The following is a 17,152-nucleotide window of genomic DNA, read 5'->3' as shown; positions in this document are numbered from 1 at the left end:
TGCTTTTATTACCAATTAGAATGCGTTGGGTTTTCTTTTCGTTGTTCGTTTGGTTTTGGTTCCAGTTGCTTGATGAACAAAGCTGCTGCTCTTTAAGATCTTGACCCAAGTGTTGGAGTGAATGAGGTTTAATGTAGTCGCCTCTTTGAAGGAGCTCGGACTGTTCTGTGATTGCACCTCATCCGTTTCTGGGGAAGACAACGGGCAGGTTTTGGCTTCAATCAGCCAGAGGTGGAGCCTCAGGGTGATGATGGAGCTTCTGGAAGGGTTGGGTGGTGGTTGAGCACCAGAATCCCCATCCTGGGAGATTTTTAAGAGGAGTTTTTCACTTCCAGCAACAAGGAAAAGCACGTTTGTGAAATTGCATTTAGAGGGCTCTTGGTAACGCGACAAGAAAGTAGAAATGGCAGGTGATGAGTTGGGTCGTTGGTCCAGGGAGGGAGGATGGACTGGAGCGTGGGTCTCCTGCCTCTTCGTGCATCCCTGATGGTCAGAGGTGTTCTTGAGAACATTTTGGTTGGAAAAGCCTCTCAGGATCATTGAGTCCAACCATAACCCACCCCTGGCACTGCCCCATGTCCTGAGAACCTCATGTCCGTCTGTCCAACCCTCCAGGGATGGTGACTCCACCAGCATTTAGTGCTGAGTAAGAGCAACTGAGATCTGGTCCAGCCAGTTCTGCTGGGCTCTAGTACTAAATGGCTACAGGGCACTAATCAGCTTCAGGCTCTTAATGAGTGATGGCTGCTAACGACCTTCCCAGCTGCCAGAAGGCTGAGGGGTTGAAGTTCCATCCCCAGGGGATGGTGATGCCAAAGGAGCTGCTGGCTTAGGCAGAGCCCTGAACTGCACTAATACCACCTGACCAGGTGGAGGAACAGCTTTGAGAGCTCTTCAAACCCACTGAGATTGAATCATTTTGGTTGGAAAAGACCCTCAGGATCAGGGTAAAATCATATCCCACCCCTGTCCCATGTCCTGAGAACCTCATGTCCATCTGTCCAGCCCTCCAGGGCTGGTGACTCCAGCACTGCCCTGGGCAGCCTGTTCCAATGCCCCACAGCCCTTTGGGGAAGAAATTGTTCCCAGATCCAACCTCAACCTCCCCTGGCGCAACTTGAGGCCGTTTCCTCTGCTCCTGGCGCTTGTTCCTGGGGAGCAGAGCCCGACCCCCTCCGTGCTATAGATAATAATTCTATTTAATATCGTTTTTCTCACCATGAAATGCCGATCCCAACGATGAAGGTGGTGAGAAGACCAGACCACTTCTGTTTTAAAATTCCCTTCTTCTATTCTTGTTTAAACCACATTCTTACAACCACTCTGAATTCTCTTATCACTGATGGAGTTTGGGGGGTGACAGAGGAGCAGTGGGACATGGGGTGTTCGGGATAATGAGACAAGGGACCAAGCTGGAAAGTACCAGAATTAGCGTTAATTAAATCAATGCTAATTAAAAACCACTGGACTTGTTTTCCTGAAGTGATGTGAAGCTGTTTAGTTTAGTTGGGTTTTTTCAATTATTTTTTTAGCTCAGAAGACGGAAAAATAATAGTGGAGAGTTTTGTAAGCGGCTGAGAACGGGGGGTTGGAAACGGCCCTTGGAGAGGGATTTCTGCCCAAATAATAATTCGCAGTATTATTGGTATTTCTCTGCGCTCGATGGATTCAGCAGAGAAGAACCAGCACGTCTCATAAAAATTATGCCAGGCTGTGATTAAATGTCATTCTCGCTGCTTTATCCGTATCCCAGCCCTTTATTTATAGCACGATTCTGCATCAAAGGCATAAGAAGAGACTTTTTTTCCAGCCTATTTCGCAGGCACTTTCCCCTTCCCGACTCTTTTCCTGGTTTGTGGATCCATTTCTGGTCCTTTTGCTCCTCCCGACAAAGGCGTTTTTAAGCTTTATCCTGGCCCACGTTGGATTTTTCCAAATGTGCAATATCTAGGTTGGATTTTTCCAAATGTACAAATAAGAATGAGCCCAAACCGTAAAACTACGGTTTATTTTACGTAATTTAAGGCTCACGGTCCATCCTCTGTGTTTCTATAGGGACTGGCGCAACAAAACCCCAGTTTAGCGCCTGGACAATTAAATATAAAACCGGGTTTGAACTTAGTCTCGGCTTTTACCTTCCTCATTCTTTCCATCAAGGACAAAACTACTTGTTCACTTGTTGGGACTTTAAACTCTTCTTAGAGCATCTCAAGCTATAACTTGACGTTTTTATTTCCCAGCAGCGTGTGGGTGCAGGAGTTTCTCCCCAAAATGAGGGGATGAGGATGAGCAGCATTAAAGACATTGCGGGTGGGAATTCCTTTGACCGCGGGCAATATTTCATTTTTAGGGGGGTAAATAAAGGGTATTTTAGCGGTTTGATAGTCTCCCTTTATTAAAGCAGCTACATTGGTGTCCTGTTAATAGCAACGCTGCCATTAGCGCCATTGAAATCTTCATTTTTTCCTTTCAATCGCTGAATAGCTTTTGTATTATTCCATTTTAGTCGCTACGTAGTTCCGCAGAGGAAATAAAACCTTTCTCTGCAGCGGGTGAAAGGCAATTTCTAACTGAACTCAATTTCTGTTTCCTTCCAGACTTCGTTTTATGGCAGATTCAGGCACTTCTTGGACATCATTGATCCGCGCACGCTCTTCGTTACCGAGGTAAAGTGCCTTGTTTGCTCAAAATACCGTTTATTAGATAGGTTGGGATTAGAACCAATTTCTCTCGGCGAATAGCACAAGTAATGAAAACAGGTTTCCAGTGGGTTTGTGTCTCACAGTTGATCGATCGCCCAAGTTCTCTTAAATCTGAAACTTATGAGACAGCAGCGAATCCACAGCTCCCAGTTCTCTCCAGTAACTGGGGAGACTATGAATGGGTTCCAGTCAAACTCGTAGTTTTCTCAGCAGGTGAGTAGATGAGAGAACAAATCTTAGTTGTGCTGGAGGAATTGGGCTGGGCTCAGAGCTTTGCTGAGCAAAATGTTGTAGTTTTGCTTTAGTTATCGCTCTCTTTGTAACAGGCGTTGGAGTTTTGGGCACGTTGATGTTCTGGGTGGTGTGTTCCGGTGTAATTGCATTTCTCTGCTTTGGTTAAGAGTTATGGGGAGTCTTTTAGATGAAATATTTCTGCTGGTGACCTTAAATTCTGCCGTTTCATTTATATATTAATAGATTTAAAATATATATATATACATATATACATATATACATATATATATATATATATATATATGTGCAAACAATTCTCAGAACACTGGGAGCCGATCTGCTTATTGTAGTTGATGAACTGAATCCGGTTCCTGACACACTGTGATGGGAGGGGGGAAAATCCCGGCCTGATGCCACTTTAAATAGTGTTTAAATACATTTTAAATAGTAATTTCTAAATCAATGAGCTCGTTTCAAAAAACATACGGCCGAGATGTGTCGTGTCGTTCCCTTTGAGCACCTTTTGGATGGGTGAACCGCTGAAAATGAAACACCATTGCATTGAAGATTATATAGTATATAGTATATAGTATATAGTATATAGTATATAGTATATAGTATATAGTATATAGTATATAGTATATAGTATATAGTATATGTTTCCTGGTAAAAAGATTTAGATCAAGTCTGAGATTGATTGTCAGAGACTTAACATGGAGCTCAGCCCGAGTGCAATTCCATAGGGACCATCGGCCATCGTCATGTCGTGATAGAAGGGAATTAAAATCACAATATCACCTGAGGATCCGGTGCGTTCTGCTATTTGAAGTGGATATAGGCGCGTGTGCCAGAATATAAACAATATTGCACATTAAAAGCTTGGTGCTGCTGTTACCTTAGAGATTTTGTGTGAAACTATTGAAAAAGTGAGGGGAATCCTCCGGCGGGTGTTTGTGGGGATGCAAAGTATGTAATTCGGGAGGTCTCCCTCTACATTTCGTATGTATATTTATATATTTTCACATATTTTCTTAATTTTGATTCTGAAATTCATAAATGGATGCAAAGGGCCTTCGCTAACGATACTTTTTGGAGGGAAGGAAAGGAAACTTCCCATGCACAATGGAACGGGATGTTAGAGACGAGAAATGATCTTTGTCGTGCACTGAGAACGTTGATTAAACACCTAAAGACAGCGAGGAAACTGTCTGAAGAGGTGGGTGGTACAGGACAGACTGTAACTGGATTTTTCCAGACACCCTTTGATGGGGTTGTCCTAAGAAGGTGAGACACAGGTAGAAAAGGAGCAAAAGCCAAGTGGTGCATCGTCACCCTGGAGGCGTCTGTCAAGGTCCGACTGGCTCAAGGAGATCTGGACTCAGCAAACGAGGGAGGTTTGGTGACCTTCAGTGGGGTCTCGTGGGTGTAGGTTGGAACTTGGTGGTCTACAGGAAGGTCTTGGTGGCTGCCCAAGGAAGGAAATGCCCTCGTGTGTTGTCTTTGAGGGTTAGAATTAAATGATTGTGGTGGTTCAGGGGACCTTCTGCAGCACGTGTTGTGAGGTCTGTGTGAGCTGAGCTGAGAGGAAACGGCCTCAAGTTGCACCAGGGGAGGTTGAGGTTGGATGTGGGAACAATTTCTTCCCCAAAGGGCTGTGGGGCATTGGAACAGGCTGCCCAGGGCAGTGCTGGAGTCACCAGCCCCGGAGGGCTGGACAGACGGACATGAGGTTCTCAGGACATGGGGCAGTGCCAGGGGTGGGTTATGGTTGGACTCCATGGTCTTGAGGGTCTTTTCCAAGAAAAATGACTCTGTGATTCTTCCCCTAGAGAAGTCTCTTGCCAAAACAGATACGAGCTCACGGGCAGCACTTCTCAGAGCACAAAAGCTGCTTTGTTGATTGACCTGCTGCGCTCTGCTCTTGTCCTTTAAAACAGAACCACAGAACAGTCTGGGTTGAGGGGACCTCCCCAGCTCCCCCAGTGCCCACCCTGCCATGAGCAGGGACATCTTCACCAGCTCAGGTTGCTCAGAGCCCCGTCCAGCCTGGCCTGGGATGTCTCCAGGAATGGTTCATCCACCACCTCTCTGGCCAACCTGGGACAGGCTCTCACCAGCCTCAGGGACCACAATTTATACAAACACTTTGTATATACATGTGACTAAAGGCTGTTTGGTTTCATTTGATAATTTAGGTGGCTAATTAAGATCTAGGAAGGGTTTGATGAGAAAGCAGCCGTTCATGGAGAGCTCCTTCCCCTGACAGATGGCTGCATCCTTCAGGCCCGGGGTTCTCGGGGAACAAATAAATCGCTGTTTGTCTTGGAAGAGCTCTCTAGCAAATGAAAAACCGAACAGAGAAATGAGTCTAATGAGAATGGAGGTTAATCCCATGGAAAATGCTAGGAAATGTAATAATACTTTAATATTCCTCCATCCTTTTTCTAATTGCTGTGCGTTCCGTCGTTGCGTCCTCCTGGTGCCCGTGTTCTGAGGAAGGACGAGCCGATCCCTGCAAGTGGGGGAACCAAGCGCACTGATATCCAGACTAATTAATCTCAGTGACAGTCCTCTCTTACTCATTTATTTTTTCAGTAAAGCGAATTCTTAACACAATTAAGAGCATCCTTGTCTTTTAGAGCTTCTAAAGCATCAGTCCTCCAGGGATGTGTGCTGAGAACTGGGTTTTGGTGCAGCCAGACTTTGCAGTCGGTGAACTCACATAAAGCAAGCGGTTTAATCTTTTAGTGGGTTCTAGTAAAATAATTATCTGTATCAAACTTAACCTTCTGAGCGTGTATGATATTGAAACGATTCTCTGACCTCGTGTCAATATTGCGAGCCCAACAAATCCTGTCGCTGAGACCATAAGAAACCCCTGGGTGGGTGCAGCGCCTGATTTTGAAATGTGTGAGGTTAAAATGATCGGAATAATACTTTTAATTGCTCTGTAATGAAGGTCCATCGGGAGAAGCGGTAGGGACCGGCAGGTATTTTGATAAGGCGAACTTATCCCATCTGACATGAGCCCAGACAGACTGTTAACACTCTGTGGGAAGCTCTTCATGGAGAAACCCGCGGATCTGAAAATAATTCCAAGCAAAAGTGAAATAAGAATTAAACCGAGCTCAGAGGGGCCGTATATTATCTGCCTTTGCTTTATATCATTGTTCGAAGCACAAACCTCCGGAGCGCCGAGCATCTTGCATTCCCATATTTGGGTTTAAAATGGAAGCAGGATTAGATGTATGTTATTTATACGAACGATACCTTCTTACTCAGCAGATTGACTGTCTGTGTTTATTCAGTGTCACATCTGCTGGCTCCACTCGAACAAAAAAGTTTCTGGCTCCTGTTGTCTGTCGCTGCGGATCCAATACAATGGGGCCAGCTGGAGTCACGTCTGCCGTATGGATCATCCGTCGAGCGGCGAGACACAAATCGGGACGGGTTGAGTGGCTGGTGGCAGCGCACAGCTGGATTTCCCTGTCCCACGTGGAATTTGCGGTGCCGGTGGCCGGAAGACTCTTGTTTTGGATCAGTAAGTCATCGTTGGGGTGAAACTGGAACCGGTGGAACTCGCAGTCGCGCAGCGGATCATCCGTGGTCCTCGAAACCCCGATCTGAGTACGGTACGAGCGGAGTGAGATGGAAACTCTTCCAGCGTGGCCCGTCCCGTTGGGGGATTTTCTCTTAGAAGCCTCGAATGCAAAACTCGACTCCCTTTGTGTTGATTCTGTAGCAGTCATGTTGTCGTGCTCCTGGCATCGTGGCTGTTGTTACGGTCTGTATGTGCACATATGGGTTTCTGGAGGCAGCTCCAAGCCATGTGCAGGCAGCCGGTGGGATCCAAGAGAAGACAAGGCGCAGATCGTCGAGACAGAAACTGTGCCCTCGAGCAAGGAGGACACGGTGGAAAATCAGCACAAGGGCTCATGTGCTGGAAGGAGGCATCTGATATGTGTTCATGTGTGTGGTCATCTCTGGGACCCAGTGTGGTTGTCCTCTGTCCCACCAGGGTGCTGGAGTGGTGGCCGTGAGGGACTCAAGGTGCCACCAAAGGATTTCAGGTTAGATATGAGGGAGAAGTTGTTGTCTGTGAGGGTGGTGAGAGCCTGGCCCAGGTTGGCCAGAGAGGTGGTGGATGAACCATCCCTGGAGACATCCCAGGCCAGGCTGGACGGGGCTCTGAGCAACCTGAGCTGGTGAAGATGTCCCTGCTCGTGGCAGGGGGGGCACTGGGGGAGCTGAGGAGGTCCCTTCAACCCAAACCTTCTGTGATTCCTGGAGGTGCCATCAGCTCAGTGCGATGTGTGTACTGGTTTTGTTTTTCTCCTTTCTTTGGCAGGCTGAACTGAGTCCCTAACAGTGTGATCCTTCAGCAGCTCTTTCTACAAAGACTGACATGTTCTGCTGATGTGATCCTGCAAGTGTCCTCCAGGCAACCACCTTCTAAGTCAAGGCCTCTTGACCTGAACAGGTTCCATCAGCTCCTTGCACTAAAACCTATGGGTTAAATCTAAGCCAGTTCAACCAAACTGAGTTGGGGTCTGGGTTTTGGCCGTGCAACCAGCTGATGTGGTTTGGGCCATGCAGTTGAGCTCTCTTCCTATCCAAAAGGTGCCTCCTGGCTGCTCTCCTGACCCATGGTGAGTCCCAGACTGTGAATGGGAGTCACTTGGCAAGAGGGCTGGATGGTCTGAATCAAAACTCTTCCAGAGATCATGCTGATCCAGGTTTATTCCCGGGCTCTGACTTGTTTAATAACAGTAAACGCAGTCTCACGGGTCAGTGTACCCATTGCACACCTCTCATGGGCTCGCTGAACTGCGTTGTAGTTCAAACCGGGGTGTTGACTCATGTGGAACACGGCTGGAAAATGATCGAGCCTTTTGCCAGAGACTTCTCCTTGTTGGGTGGCGTTTCCCAGGTGGATGCGGCTGAGGTTGCTCTGGTGGAGCATCAAGTGTCGAGTTTGTGCTTCTGAATCTCTGGACATGGTTGGGTTGTGTTCAGTTATTCAGTTCTGGGCCCCTCACGCCAAGAAAGGCCTTGAGGTGCTGGAGCGAGTGGCGAGAATGGAACGGAGCTGGTGAGGGGCTGGAGCACAAGTGTGATGGAGCGGCTGAGGGACCTGGGGGGTTCAGCTGGAGAACAGGAGCTGAGGGGAGACCTTCTGATCTCTGAACTGCCTGAAAGGAGCTTGGAGCCAGGGGGGTCGGGCTCTGCTCCCCAGGAACAAGCGCCAGGAGCAGAGGAAACGGCCTCAAGTTGCGCCAGGGGAGGTTGAGGTTGGATGTGGGGAACAATTTCTTCCCCAAAGGGCTGTGGGGCATTGGAACAGGCTGCCCAGGGCAGTGCTGGAGTCACCATCCCTGGAGGGCTGGACAGACGGACATGAGGTTCTCAGGACATGGGGCAGGGACAGGGGTGGGTTAATGGTTGGGCTCCATGATCTTGAGGGTCTTTTCCAACCAGAATGATTCGATGATTCCATCCCTGGCTCTGCTTCTGGGCTTAGGTTTGTAAGAACATCCTCTGGGTGCAGATGGTCTGTCTCGCACCCTATTGTGCAGCCGAGACCCCATCATCCTCTATCGTTTTTACGAGAAAAGAGGTATGAAAGAAATGATACATGCTAGTAAAAACTGTGGTTACTTTTTCTTATTTTCTTTTTTAAGTGATGCTGTAAAAACTCAAGCGACACTTCCTACAGATAGCGGTAGAGGAATGAAGCAACAATAAATATTGAAGCATTAGCACAACCTTTTAGACAGCCCTGTTTTTTCCTCTGTTAAAGTGGAAGCGAAGTGTAATTTTAGACATGATGAGCTCTCACAATCACGCCGTATCCCGCTGAAAGCCGGGCAGCGGAGCTGGTTGGCATTAGGAGCGATTGCACGCAGTAATTCCCTGGGTTTGGAGACTGGTTAAAAGACCGTGCTTGGCTTTTCTAGAAGGGGTGAAAGGCAACTACGTACTTTCCCTAATGAAATTTTGGTGCTGTGGATCATTTGCTAAAACCACCTGAGCTCCTCCAAGCTGTGTGAAGGTGTTTTCTTACCATGGTCCTTGCGTTTAACCCTTTTTGTTCGCTTTCTCTGCCACCTTTTGGTCACCCTGGTGACCCATCGGCGCTGTCGGTCGGGGACTCTTTGCTTTGGGAAAGTTTCCCTTCCCTCCCCATGGAGCTGAAAGAGGGAATTCATGAAGAACTGCGATTCTCAAAGCAAAATCGGGCTTTTTTGTTTTCTGTTTGTTAGCACACTAAACGAGATGGGATCTGGCCAGGGTTGTTATAGTAACTACTGAGATTTCCTCAAGAGAAGGCGAAAAAAATAGAACACAGACCCATTCATCTATTACTTCCAGTTTTTCATTCAGAGTTACATGCTGTTCTGTGTAGATAATTTGCAAGACGCCCAGTGTAGGTAATTTCGGTGACAAAACCACAAACCAGTAATGAGCACAAATGGCTCTCCAGAATGTTGTGCTGGCATCCCGGGTTGTTTTCGAGCTTTGGAGGCAAGAAGGGTTGTCTGCCCTGGATCTGCAGTCATTAGCCATTCAGCTTCTCACCTCTGGCTGTCTGAAATATTACACAATTATATGTTATTGATACGAGGTAATACTTTTTCCTAATATGATGTTTTTAAACAGCCATGAGGCCCATAGGCCAAGGAGCTCTCAAGAACATCTTCAAGAAGCTCAAGTCCTGTGGTGATCTTATATGGTTACTCTTTTCCACAGGTTGGAAATGCCTGAAACAACCTCAAAATCCTGTTTGATTCTTATGCTGCCAATGCTTTGTAGTGTTCCAGTGATCAACCAACGCTCATGACACCAAGTTGGGAGGGAGTGTCGACCTGCTGGAAGGCAGGAGGGCTCTGCAGAGGGATCTGCATAGACGGGAACAATGGGCTGATTCCAATGGGATGAAGTTCAACAAGGCCAAGTGGCGGGTCCTGCACTTTGGCCACAACAACCCCCTGCAGCGCTCCAGGCTGGGCACAGAGTGGCTGGAGAGCAGTCAGGCAGAAAGGGACCTGGGGGTGCTAATGGACAGAAGCTCAACATGAGCCAACAGTGTGCCCAGGTGGCCAAGAAGGCCAATGGTGTCCTGTCCTGTATCCAAACCAGCGTGGTCAGCAGGACAAGGGCAGTGATCCTTCCCCTGTGCTCTGCACTGGGGAGGCCACACCTGGAGTGTTGTGTTCAGTTCTGGGCCCCTCAGCTCAGGAAAGAGATTGAAGTGCTGGAGCGGGTCCAGAGAAGAGCAACAAGACTGGGGAAGGGACTGGAACACAAGAACCATGGGGAGAGGCTGAGGGAGCTGGGCTTGTTTAGTCTGGAGAAGAGGAGGCTTAGAGCTGAGCTCAGCACTCTCTAGAACTACCTGAAGGGCAGTTCTAGCCAGGTGGGGATTGGTCTCTTCTCCCAGGCATCAGCAATAGGACAAGGGGCCATGGGCTTCAACTCTGCCAGGGGAAATTGAGGCTGGAGATGAGAAAGCAATTCTGTGCAGAGAGAGTGGTCAGGCATTGGAATGGCTGCCCAGGGAGGTGCTGGACTCACCGGCCCTGGAGGTTTTTAAACTGAGATTGGCCATGGCACTTACTGCCATGATCTAGTCAATGGACTGGAGTTGGACCAAGGGTTGGACTGGATGATCTCTGAGGTCTTTTCCAACCCAGTCCCTTCTGTGATTCTGTGATTCTTATCTGCTTAAGAGTTAAATTATGGTTAGACTTGATGAGGGTCTCCTGCAACCAAAATGTTTCTGTGATTCTCATAGTTGATCAGCTACAGAGCCCCAAGGGTCTTGCAGAACTTGGAGTCTGCCCAGAAGAGCGTGGCCATGCGTCCATGCTATGGGATTTCATCCCATGTGCCCGTTTCTCAAGGTCAACTTATCTTCTATGTGAGATCTTCAGCCTGTCTGGAGGAACAGGACATTGCCAGAAAACATCATCTTAAGTCATAACTCTTCCTTTTTGTCCAATGTCAGGAGGACTTGACAGAAATAATAAGGACTTATTTCTCTGTCTGGGATATTGGTTAGACATGGAAAAGTCTGACCAGTGACTGTTGAAGTATTCAGGACATACTTACGCTCCTAAAGAACACAAGCTCCTTCCAGGAAAGGACTCGCATATTCACTCTATCACTTGCGTATTACTTTTTATCAAGATAAGTTTAAATCTCGAGACAGATTTAGTGTATGTACCCTGAAGAGAAGGGAGCTAAGAGTTAAGACACATTTTTGTTGCTATAAACAACTTCTCTGTTGTGTCTTCTTGGATGATGGAAGTTTGAGTAGGGAAGACATTATTTTTTCTGCCAGCCACCTTTTGCTTTTCCCTCTGCTTGTGACCACTCTTGGAGAAGGTTTGAGGTTGGTGGATGCTTTTTCTGAACCAGTAATTAGAGCTTTTCTGTATTAAGCCATTCTGTGATTTTGGGGGTAAGGCACAGTGTTTCCACAGCTTTTCAGGAGAAACGGGCAATTTCCTAACCTTGTGTAAAATCTGTAAAAACTGATGAATATAGTTTTCTGAACTCTTGATCCCCCAATAAAATGGGAATAGAGGAGCAAAAGTAAGTGCTGGCACCTAGTACTAAAATATGGACAGTTTGGGCCTTGACCATCTTTCTTTGAGATGTGTCAACTCTCAACGTCACTTGGTCTCCTTCAGGACGGGGAATGAACGTGCCAGCGGCTGAGGGCGATGCCAGAATCTGCGAGTGGATCTAAATCTCATTTGGTAAGAGAAATCCCGAGCAGCTCTGGAAGTTTGGAGAGGTTTGAGAAGAGCGATGGGCAGCTCTTTCCACAGGGGGACGTCAGGCCTGGAGCACAGGGCACAGGGTATGTCAACGAGGGAGCCAATTTCATAACAACACCCCCAGAAATAGGGCGGAAAACAGAGAATTTATCATTTATTTCATGTGCATAGTGACACAGGGTTGTGAACTTTAGGCTGCTAGCACTGGCCTTGGCACGAGCACCCAACAGAGCACATATTTTGCCAATAATATATAATTTCTTTGCAGTTTGTTCCTATCGGATGCTAAGCCGCATTTGGCATCTTCATAGACTCTCCACTTCCAATGAGTAGATGCTAATGAATGCAAGAATATACAAGATATTAATATATTTTATATTAAAGATATATAAAATACCAGGACCATAAAAACAGTCATGGATCCGACCCCAACCCGCTCGCTCTGCAGAGTGAAGGGATCGCCACGGTTCCATATGTCCCATGTGCCGAATGTTTTGAGGACAATAGTCATTCATTAATTGCCGCTTTCAGGTTGGCGTAACTGCTGGTGCTTCCAAGGAAACAACAAAATACTCTTTGATGTTGGCATGAAAGGGAGAAAAGTAGTTTCCCCGCCGCCGATCCCATGGACGCGAGCGGGTAATGAGCTGGGGACGCGCATCTTGTTTACGGGAGGCTTGTGAGAGCTGAGCTTGCACCGACTGATGCGATTACATTAAACCCACGGGGCTTTAGATCAGTCACCGGCACACTGTGTGTTATTTTAGACCAAGTATTCTGTATTTCCAGAACGTCCTCTGGCGCTAATATTAGAAAAAGCTGCCAAAACAACCGAGCTGGTGCAGGAATGTTGGAGCGACGTTACTCATCTGGATGATGGGGAACCTGCCAGGAGGCTTTTGAAAAGGTTCAGCTGAGGGATTTGTTTGGCTTCAAATATTTGGGAGCCCTTACTGGGCGATATGGTGCTTTCTGGAGGTTGGATAAGCAGATTTAACCCCACCGAAGCCACTCTTTGTGTCCTGACCTCTTCCTCTTTAGCTGGGACTAATCGACGAATCTTTCTCCCTGTATAGTTTTGCCCTATGGGTTTTTAAATTTCAATAAATATATTACATGGACTATATATACATATAGTGTATATATATATACATACTATAGTGTATGTATATATACACAATATATATATTCTTGAAATTATTATATATTTAGTTCTTTAAAGTATGATATGTATACCTAAACTTCGCTTCAACTGCAGAACACTTCTTAATATTTCTATATATATGAATAAGTGTTCTGGGAGTAAACTGATGATTCTGACAGGCTGGTAGCAAAGATTAGTGCTCTTGTGAGCCCTTGAACACACGAAAAGTATTTATTCTTCTATTTTCTCACAATGTGAAGCAGATCTTTATTTAGCCATGCGAGTGTTTGAATGGCTAGTGATAGTCAGGTTCTAACTTTAAGTGCACTGAGGATTGATTTTGGTATTTTTAAGAGAACACAACCAGTTGTGAAAACCCTGTCTGAATGAGGGTGTAACAAAGCAGCACAGATTGGTGGTTCAGTGTAATGACACTCCAAGGTCTGTATTTAATATCACGGAATCATTTTGGTTGGAAAAGCCCCTCAAGCTCATCGAGTCCAAGGTTAACCCAACCCTGGCACTGCCCCATGTCCCTGAGAACCTCATCTCCGCGACAGAATAATTTGAAATATGAAAATGTAATGGTATTTCAAATAAGTTATCTCAACCTAAACGTTTCCAAGCGGTGTCGTCGCGTTGTCTCGTGCGCCGGTCAATGCGGGATGCGCTGGAGCTGCTCTTCGTTATGGGGCAAAACCTGCTGCATTGTAACGTACCCATTTCTTAGTGAGTACCAAGTTCCTTGTAGTGATGTTTAATATGCACAGGTTTCTGCCATACTTAGTGATACCTCCCCAGCACATGTACTGGGAGAGGACACAGGAGCAAATTTGGGTCTTCAATCCAAGCGGTTTCCTTGTAGCCATCACTGGGAGACACCAACCTGAGAGCTGGCGTGGGGTGACACCAATGTCTTAGATAGACATTCCACGTTGCACCCGAATATATCGATTAATAAATCCACATTGCACTTGAATAAATCCATTAATATGTCTATTTTGTCTTTAACGACTCATTCATCTCCGAGATTTATCAGATCTCCGGTATCACGCTGAAGACTCACAAGTTTTTTATGTTGTCTTCTATAGACGAGGGGAAGTTGTTTTGTATTTTCTCTTCTGTTTCTTCCTCTGTATCACTTTTGTAGTTAGATACAAGAGAACAGGGCTGGGCAACCAGCAAAACAAGTGTCTGTACATCCTATTTTTTTATATCATATGGGTAAGAGGACCCATCATGGGGCTTGCATGAAAAGGTATAATTCTATGGTTTAAATTCATTGCCTTCAATAAAACAATTGAGTTTCAAACCGTTGTTTAACTTGCAGAGCCGTCTGAAGGAAGCCGTGCAGCTCTTGGAGGATTACAAACATGGGACTTTGCCCCCTGGAGTCACCAACAAAGAGGTAAGAGGAAAAACCAGCTTTGGTTAAATTTCTGCATTGTCCTGCAGTCTAAAGGAGGGAGGTTGAGGTGACATTTTAGTCTTTCTTTGGTATCTCTATGGGTAAAATCAGGTCCTGGCTCTGTTCAGTTGGTCGTTGACTTCTAGTCCCTTGCGACTCAACTGCTGGGGTGTTAAAGTGAATTTGGGTTGTTCTGAAGTTCCCATGTTATAAGTGTTGCTGAGCAGAAGTGATAACGAGGAGCTTGCGATACAAACACACATATTTTATTTAATATAAGTAGAAAGTTTGCGGTTTCTGACTTGCAAAGTTATTGATGACCTTTGGCCAATGCTGTTTCTTCCCTTTCCGTTGCGAAATGTGCTTGTGCAATTAAAATAATAAGTAATTTTATTTTTTAGCTGAAGGAAACCTTTCTGTCTGTCCTTCCTCGTACCAGCAGCTGTGATGCATCAACCCCCTCTCCTACCATCTTCCTTTTAGTTCTAATAATGGCCATTTTTCCACTGAAATTGATGCTATTTGGGGCGTGTATAACCCCTCGTATGTCCTTGTGTTGTGGTTGGTAGCATCAGTAATGACACTTTTTGTTGGGTGATGCTCCTGCTCTTGGGACGGAAGGTGAGGGAGCTTGTGGAAACCCCATTGGTGGGAAGGTCTTAGCGGCGTTTAGGCTGAGAAAAGGGTCATTTTTGGTCAAATTGCTGTGCTTTGGGCTGGGCTGGGTGATCTCCGAGCCCCCATCAGTCCTGTTTTCTAGACTTTTCTCTGTGATTTGTCTATATGAACGCAGAAATCTTGTGAAAGCAGACATAAGTAGGGCTGCTCTTTGAGGGGCTAAGCTGCTTTTTCAGCCTTTTACCTCCAAATCAGTCACACAAAACAAAAATCAGCATCTTTTTCCCTGGTGGGTTTTATCCTCAACTCTGTTCCTTATCTGTCCCTGTACTGACACTCGACCACAACACCGACACAGGTTTTTTTGTGGTGCGTGTTTGTGCGTCTAGCACAAAACCCTTCAGCCCTATGTAATTAAATGTCATATAAAAACCAGCATTAATTGATAGGCAATGTGTTTTAGGGGTTATAAGAAGCAGCTGTGCTAAACGTCCTCCCAACTAAATGGTGACGGAAGTGGTAGTGTGCTCATCTCCCACACTCTGCAAGTCAAATAACTCCTGTATTTCCTTTTTCCCGTTCACCTGCGATAGTTTATCCTCCTGTCACTGTATTATTCTTTCAACCTTAATCTAATGCGAATTAAAAAGCAACCGGGGTTGAGGGAAGGAGAAAAGCGAAGCATGATGCAGCAGCAAATGACTCAGTTCCCATCTGCCTTCGGGCAGATGAAACACAAGTCATCCGCCGTGGCAAACCACGCAGGCTTTTGACCCACATTTGGGGTTTTATGCAGTGAGAAACCTCGGAAACACCCAGAGCTGGCTCAGAATTGCGTTGAGAGAGCACAAACAGAAGTAGCGTGTCTTTCTCGTTCCCCTCAGTCATGACGGCACATGCAGGAGGGGAACCTTGTTCTGCACCTTGCAGGGCTTTAAATATAAAGAAAGGTATAAAGAAAGGTGTGGGGTGGAGGAGGAGAGAAAAAATGATGCCAAAAATGCCTTTCCCAGAGAAATGTTGGTACACTGGTGTAAAAAATACTATTTTTTTTGTAGCAAAATCTTGACGCGCTTCTCTTTGATCATGGTGTTGGTTATTTTGGAGGGGTTGATGTAGTTTTGCTGGCTGTAGGAGAAAGTAGCTCTCCCAGGAGGAGGCTGGGGTGGAATTGCAGCATGTGCTCGTTGTTTAACTGTGCTTTGCTACATTAATTAAACCAAACCGAAGGACAGGGAGAGGTGAGTAAGCGCTGGGTAGATCCCACCAAGGCTGTGGGGCTGGAATGTTCACCCAGGGAACTGCAACCCCTCTAAAAAGGGTGAAGATAGAATCGTAAATCATCCATTCTGTGATTCTACCTGTATGAAAACGGGCTTTCATTACATGCCAGATATACACAGCTGTGTCCCATTAATTACTGGTGCGTTTGCAGAACACACCATGTGCTGGTTGGTTGCGTCAGGGGAGGCGAAACATCTCGCTTGCCTAGAAACCACCTCAAATTTTCTATTAGTGAGTGAAAGATGCCTGGGCAACACATTTTTGCTTTCCTCCAGCTACGTTTACCATTTCAATGGCTTCTAGATGGGCTCTGCTTACGAGGCATTAACAATTAGCAGTTGTTCTAGTGCTAGTTCAGGAAAGGGCCTGGATGGTGAGGTGCCCACTTGATGTTGGAATAAAAGACTGAGCCCTCTGATGTTTTACGTGGCCAATAACTGAGTGTTGCACACACCTCTCGATGCACTGATGGCAGAAGACCAGCAGATGAGAGGTAATTTCATTTTTTTGACTGATTTTTTATTGTTTCAACCCCTCTCGTGTTCTCTGTGACCAACAAGTGTATGCTGGAGGAGGGACTTGTCTCATCTGTTGTTGTAACGTAATTATATCCAAGAGAGGCTAATTCGTTATTATTGCTCATCAGAAAGGCTGGGGAGAACTTTGTGATGCTGAAGAGAGAAGCGCTCAACTTGGTCTTCTTTGTTGAAGAGCTGATTCAGGTTGGGTTGGTAGAGCCTCTTAGAGATAGAATCATTGAACAGAATCATTTTGGTTGGAAGAGACCCTCAAGATCATGGAGTCCAACCATTCCTCCACCCCTGGCACTGCCCCATGTCCTGAGAACCTCATGTCCGTCTGTCCAGCCCTCCAGGGCTGGTGACTCCAGCACTGCCCTGGGCAGCCTGTTCCAATGCCCCACAGCCCTTTGGGGAAGAAATTGTTCCCACATCCACCCTCAACCTCCCCTGGTGCA

At 46.3% G+C, this 17,152-nt stretch overlaps 1 protein-coding gene across 5 annotated transcripts in view; it reads left to right on the top strand.

Annotated features, from left to right (window-relative positions):
- SFXN5 (sideroflexin 5) overlaps positions 1–17,152 on the top strand; it is a 97,849-nt gene that overhangs the window by 6,720 nt on the left and 73,977 nt on the right. For all 5 annotated transcript variants that reach the window (XM_065060185.1, XM_065060187.1, XM_065060184.1 and 2 more), the window contains exons 2-3: positions 2,598–2,666; positions 14,197–14,274. In XM_065060185.1, the coding sequence (XP_064916257.1) occupies positions 2,598–2,666; positions 14,197–14,274 (147 nt within the window). The remainder of the gene's footprint in view (positions 1–2,597; positions 2,667–14,196; positions 14,275–17,152) is intronic.

Source organism: Columba livia, chromosome 4, assembly GCF_036013475.1.
Source record: "Columba livia isolate bColLiv1 breed racing homer chromosome 4, bColLiv1.pat.W.v2, whole genome shotgun sequence".
In the NCBI taxonomy this organism is placed as follows: domain Eukaryota; kingdom Metazoa; phylum Chordata; class Aves; order Columbiformes; family Columbidae; genus Columba; species Columba livia.
This window is presented reverse-complemented; position numbering and strand designations above follow the sequence as displayed.